The sequence below is a fragment of the Carlito syrichta genome, unplaced genomic scaffold (genome assembly GCF_000164805.1).
Source record: "Carlito syrichta isolate Samal-C Ts95f unplaced genomic scaffold, Tarsius_syrichta-2.0.1 Scaffold314793, whole genome shotgun sequence".
NCBI classification, from domain to species: domain Eukaryota; kingdom Metazoa; phylum Chordata; class Mammalia; order Primates; family Tarsiidae; genus Carlito; species Carlito syrichta.
In genome coordinates, this window is record NW_007258889.1 from 256,162 (window position 1) to 262,175 (window position 6,014).

The following is a 6,014-nucleotide window of genomic DNA, read 5'->3' on the forward strand; positions in this document are numbered from 1 at the left end:
TGTCCCCAACCAGGCTAACCGGCTGGAGAAGGCGGTGGCCGCGGCCTACACCTTCCTGCAGAGGAACCCCAAGCACGAGCTGACCGCCAAGTATCTCAACTACTACCGGGGAATGCTGGACGGCGCGGACGAGTCCCTAACGGATCTGGAGGCCCAGCCCTACGAGGTGGGGGCGGGCCCCCCCCCGGGTGGGGCTTGTAGAGGAGGGGAGGTGTTGGGGGCCCACTCACCCCTCTGCCGCGCTCCACTAGGCCGTGTTCCTCCGGGCTGTGAAACTCTACAACGGTGGGGACTTCCGCAGCAGTACCGAGGACATGGAGCGCGCCCTGGCCGAGTACCTGGAGGTCTTTGCCCGGTGTCTGGCGGGCTGTGAAGGGGCCCACGAACAGGTGGACTTCAAGGACTTCTACCCAGCCATAGCAGGTATCCTCAACCCCCCACCCCTGCGGACAGCCCTCTGACCCTCAGGGCCCTTAGCATTCATTCATTCCATGCACCTGGGGCGTCTGCTAAACGCTGAGGAACTGGGCAGGATAAGGTGTTAGTCCCCATGGAACCTTCAGTCTGCTGAGAGAGAGGCTGGGTGCAGAGGGCCACAGTCGAGAGTGTCTAAGGTGCTGGGCATCGGTGCAGAGAGACAGTGACATCCCCAAAATGTCTGGAGAACTTGGGTTCACAGGTGTGGAGGTGCCAAGGTTGAGCAGGCTGAGGCAGGAGGATCCCTGAAGCCCAGGAGTTCAAATCCAACCTGGGCAACATAGCAAGATCTTGTTTCTTTTTTAAAAAAGTGTTTTAGGGCAAACTCCTGGGGTTCTCTCTCGCTTTTGGAGCTTTTCTGTCCTTTCAATAAATCCTACTTTTTATAAAAAGTGTATTAGTTTAATTTAGGATTTATTAAGGGAATGAAAGGCCGGGCCCGGTGACTCACGCCTGTAATCCACTTTGGGAGGCTGAGGCAGGAGGACTGCTTGAGCCCAGGAATTCAAGACCAGCCTGGGCAACATGGTGAGACCTCATCTCTACAACAAATTAAAAAATCAGCCAGCATGGGGGTGCACGCCTGTAGTCCCAGCTATGGGGAAGGCTGAGGCGGAGGAGCCCAGGTGGTTGAGGCTGCGGTGAGCCGTGATTGTGCCACTGCACTCCAGCCTGGGCAACAGAGTGAGACCCCCACTCAAAAAAGAAGTGGGGGGGATTGAAAAGGTACCGAGATGGGAACCAGCCCAGCAGGTGTGTGCAGAAGGCAGTTTGTGGCCAGAAACCATGCCTCATCCTGGGATTGTTAACCTGGGGCCCCTCAAGCAGGGGCAGAAAGGGCTGTCTTTTCACTTCTCTGGCTACTGTCCTGCCACTAAATCTCACCTCCTGACCTCCTGTTCTCCCAGAATGCCCTGGCTTGCTCTGGCTTGGGGTGGGGGTCGCATGGTGGGGGGTGGTCAGTCCCGCCACAGTGACCTTTCTCAGCATCTTGTACCTTGTCGTATCAGATGCCATGCACGTTACATACAGGACCTCATGATCGAAACAATGGCTGTTTTCTGGACAAGGAGGCAGGCTCTGCGGGCAGAGCTGGGTCGTGAAGGCTTCTTCATGGTGGGGGAGTTGTCCAGTGACACGCCAGCTCCTCACTGCTGCCACCCCCCCAGATCTCTTTGCAGAGTCCCTGCAGTGCAAGGTGGACTGTGAAGCCAACCTGACCCCTAATGTGGGCGGCTACTTCGTGGACAAATTTGTGGCCACCATGTACCACTACCTGCAGTTCGCCTACTACAAGTGTGAGACCCCAGGGGGGCTTGGGCAGGGAGGGAACTACATGAGAGCCTCCCAGAGTGGTGGGTAGCTCTCCCCCTCAGAATTGGGGACCCTGGGTGATAGGAGGAAGGGCTGGGGGTGGAAAGGATGTGGGGAGGGTACCCTGGGGGTGTGTAGGAGGCTTTGAGAGCAGTCTCCGGGACAAGCAGAGGGTCTCGGGCAAGTGAGTAGACAGCCAGCAGCTGCAGAGCCCTTGGCAGTGTGTGAGGCCCTTTGTCTCATGTGGTCTTCCCCCGACATGCAGCTGGCTTCCTAGACCCATTTCTCAGATGAGGAAATGGGCTTGGAGAGAGTGAGTGACCATGAGCCCAGGACTGATAAAAGGTAGTCCCAGGCCTGTGACTCTCGTGGCCTGAGAGAGATCCTGGCATCCCCAGGGCCAGAAGGAAACCCTCCAGGCCTCCCGCCACATGGAAGTGCCAGGATTCAGAACTCAGAGTTGGAGTAAACGGCTGAGAACCACAGGGCTGGGACCCTTCATGGGGACAGAGGGCCTCAGGCACCCTGGTGCTGTTGTTCCCCAGCTGTGTGAGCTTGAACCGTTTATCTAACCTCTCTGTGCCTCAAATTTTCTGTCTGTAAGCTGTGCACAGTGGCTCACGCCGTTAATCCCAGCACTTTGGGAGGCAGAGGTGAGAGGACTGCCTAAGTTCAGGGGTTCGAGACCAGCTTGGGCAACTTAACGAGACCTCATCTCTACAGTAAATCAAAAAATTAGTCGGGTGTGATAGCACACACCTGTAGTTCCAGCTACCTGGAAGATTGAGGCGGAAGGATTGCCGGAGCCCAGCAGGTTGAGACTGGGGTGGCCGTGAGTGTGCCTGGGCGACGGAGTGAGACTCCAACTCCAAAAAAAAAAAAAAAAAAAAAAGATTTTTTTTTTGTCTGTAAAGTAGGATGACAGTAACAGAGGGCTTGGCACATGGCAGGTACCCGCCACACGCTGGGGATGTTATTCCTAGGTGGGGCAAGGGGCCCAGCAGGCATTCCGGGGTACAGGAGTGAACTGGGAGATGGGGCTAGGGTACTCTGGGTGGGGCCGACTCTAGAGGGGCCGTGCCAGGGCCGCCCCTCACCCGTGTCCTTCCACAGTGAACGACGTGCGTCAGGCCGCCCGCAGCGCCGCCAGCTACATGCTCTTCGACCCCAAGGACAGCGTCATGCAGCAGAACCTGGTGTATTACCGCTTTCACCGGGCTCGCTGGGGCCTGGAGGAGGAGGACTTCCGGCCCCGGGAGGTACCGTTTGCAGGGCACCTGCTGACCTCCCTGTCAGGCAGGGTGGAAAGTAGACAGAAAGGGTCATGGTGAGAGCCCAGGTTCAGGGCCCAGCCCACGACTGCGTGGTCCTGGGAGCATCGTGACCCTTCCTGGGCCTGCAGCCTCACCTGCGGAAGGGACTGGTACCACCCACCCCACCAGCCATGACTGGAGGAAGAGGCATGAGAGAGATCCTGGCGTCCCCAGGGCCAGGATCCCTTCCCGCCTTCCCTCATACCCTCACTGCTGGCCTTTGCCTCTCTTCCCCAGGGACCCCCTAGTCTAGCCAACTGAGGAAACCCCTTGGGGTCAAGGGCAAGGCAGGCAAGTATTGGGGCACGTGATGCCACTCCTGCTTACCTGTCAGTGGCAAACATTGTTGATTGAGGCACGTGTTTCTCACCAAACCCTCAGAATCCTTTTTTTTTTTTTTTTTTTGAGTTGGAGTCTCACTGTGTTGCTCAGGCTGGTCTCAAACTCCTGACTCAGGCAGTCCTCTTGCCTCTGCCTCCCAAAGTGCTAGGCGTGAGCCACCACACCCAGCCCAGAATCCTTCTTAACCCAGTGCTCCAAGCATCTACAACTATCCGATCAGCATGAGAGCTGATCCCCATTCCCTGATCCTTGAGCTGGAAGAGGGCCTGTGGGTCCAGATCTTAAGAACCTGGCTCTGCCATCTGGCAGTGGATCCGCCTCAACCCTGTCCTCCCTCCTTCCTCCCAGGAGGCTATGCTCTACCATAACCAGACGGCCGAGCTGCGAGAGCTACTGGAGTTCACCCGTACGTACCTGCAGTCAGATGACGAGGTGGGTGGCCCCTGCCCTGGAAGGCTGAGCCATGATGTGGATGCCCGGGCCCACTGCCTGTGCCTGAGTTCCCAGTCCCCAGCAGTCGGCTGTCACGAAGCAGGAGAGGTCTGCCTGTCCCCTGTCTACATTGTCTCTTGTCTACGCTGTTCCTTCTCTCCCCCACTTCGGTGTTCTCATGCTTCTCCCTGGACACGTCCCAGTCCTGCTTCTCCCAGGCCTAGCTCACATGACGCCTCCTCCAGGAAGCCCTTGCTGCCTGCCCTGCCCCTCTCTTCTGGGCTTGCGGTGCCCGCTCTGACCCTCCACACCTCGCTGGCTGCGCCTGGCCTGGACCTGGGGTGATTTGTAGCCCTGGTCCATCTCGCCTGGCCTCCTCCTGTCAGCCTCCTGGAGGACTGTGCTCCAGAATGAGCCTGGGTCCTCTAAACACTCCCCGGCACCTGCACAGCCTGTGTTCAGAAGCTCGGTGTGAATGAGCCGGTGAAGGGGATCCAGTGAATGCAGGATGCCGGGAAAGAGGGCTGTGGTGCGTGACACTGATGTCATGTGGGTTTCACAGCCTGAATTTTCCTGAGGTGTCGCTGCTCCATGGTTATTCATTCCTCCCTCCTTTGTCTATGCCCTGCTTATCAACATGGGACAGGGTCTACACTGTTGGCTCCCAGGCTCGGGTGCTAGGATCTGGCTGCACTGCTCACCAGTTGATAGGCTCCAGGCCAGCATGGGGTGACCTCCCACACCCCAGCCCTTCTTCCATCGAGTGGGAGACTCCTGCCTGTCTCATACCGCCCTGAGGAGGGTTAAGTGAGGCCCAGTATGGAAAGCATTTCAAGACTGGGTGTGGCAGCTCACCCCTGTAATCCCAGCACTTTGGGAGGCCAAGGTGGGAGGATTGCTTGAGCCCAGGAGTTCCAGACCAGTTTGGGCCACACAGGGAGCCCTGTCTCTAGCATAAATAAATAAGGAAAGCACTTGAGACAGAGCTGCATACAGTAGGTGCTCAGCAAACGGTAGTCATTGTCATGACTTGCTGTTATCTGTGGTTTGCCAGACGCCAGGCTGGGCCGGGTTAAGCTAGCAAAGCACAGTCCCTTTCCCAAGCAGCTGACAGTCTAATGGGAAAGTACCAAACTGTCAGCACAGGGCACCAGAGAAGGACTCCCATCCAGCCGGGGCCACCTGGCCTTCCATCCAGCCAAGGCCTCCTGGAGCTGACGCCTGACTCTGGTGGGACCCACAAGGGCAACGCAGGCACAAAGGAGTGGAGGAGGTCCCAGCAGGGAACGCCAGGGTATTTATGCCTAGAAGGCAGGGCGAGGGAGGCGTGATGTTTTTGAGGCAGGGTCTCACTCCATCACCCAGGCTGGAGTGCAGTGGCGTGATCACAGCTCAAAGCAGCCTCGACCTCCTGGGCTCAGGTGATCCTTCTGCCTCAGACTCCTGAATAACCGGGACTACAGGCTCATGCCACCACATCTGGCTAATTTTCTGATTTTTTCTGAACCTCTGTCAGGTGCAGTGACTTACTCCTATAATCTCAGCACTTTGAGGGGGCCGAGGCGGGGTATCACTTGAGCCCAGGAGTGTGAGACCAGCTTGAGCAACATAGTGAGACCCTGACTCTACAAAAAATAATACAAAAATTCTATGAGATCTTGAGACTGGGGAAGGGGAGGGCCTTTGGGGACTGAGATGGGATGGGAGGTCCCCTTGGCCACGGAGGGAACCCATCTGGGTTTGGGCCTGCTGTGACTTGGTTTCTCCCCCAACCCTGGGGCTGCTCTAGATGGAGCTGGAGGAGACAGAGCCATCCTCAGAGCCCGAGGAAGCCCTGTCCGATGCTGAGTTTGAGGGGGAGGGTGACTATGAGGAGAGCATCTATGCCGACTGGTGGCAGGAGCCAGACGCCAAGGGTGACGAGGCTGAGGCTGGTCAGTGTCATGGGTCCTGGTGGTGGGGTGGGAGGTACAGCCTGGGGTGGAGGTTGGGATGGTGGATCCACCCATTGGGCTGCAGAGCCTACCTTACATGTGTGGGTGTTGAGAACCCTCTAGAGTTTCCAGCCTGCTAGCGGCCCCGCCCCCACTTGGGGGGAGGGGCAGCATCCCCCTGTGCTGGGACCAGCCGATACGA

General features: G+C 57.6%; 1 protein-coding gene across 1 annotated transcript in view; it reads left to right on the top strand.

The window, feature by feature from the left end:
- The window catches only part of P3H4 (prolyl 3-hydroxylase family member 4 (non-enzymatic)), a 7,693-nt gene that overhangs the window by 387 nt on the left and 1,292 nt on the right, over positions 1-6,014 (top strand). Inside the window, exons 2-7 of the mRNA XM_021719531.1 lie at positions 14-166; positions 252-423; positions 1,647-1,775; positions 2,905-3,050; positions 3,795-3,878; positions 5,668-5,864. Of these exons, the coding sequence (XP_021575206.1) occupies positions 14-166; positions 252-423; positions 1,647-1,775; positions 2,905-3,050; positions 3,795-3,878; positions 5,668-5,864 (881 nt within the window). The remainder of the gene's footprint in view (positions 1-13; positions 167-251; positions 424-1,646; positions 1,776-2,904; positions 3,051-3,794; positions 3,879-5,667; positions 5,865-6,014) is intronic.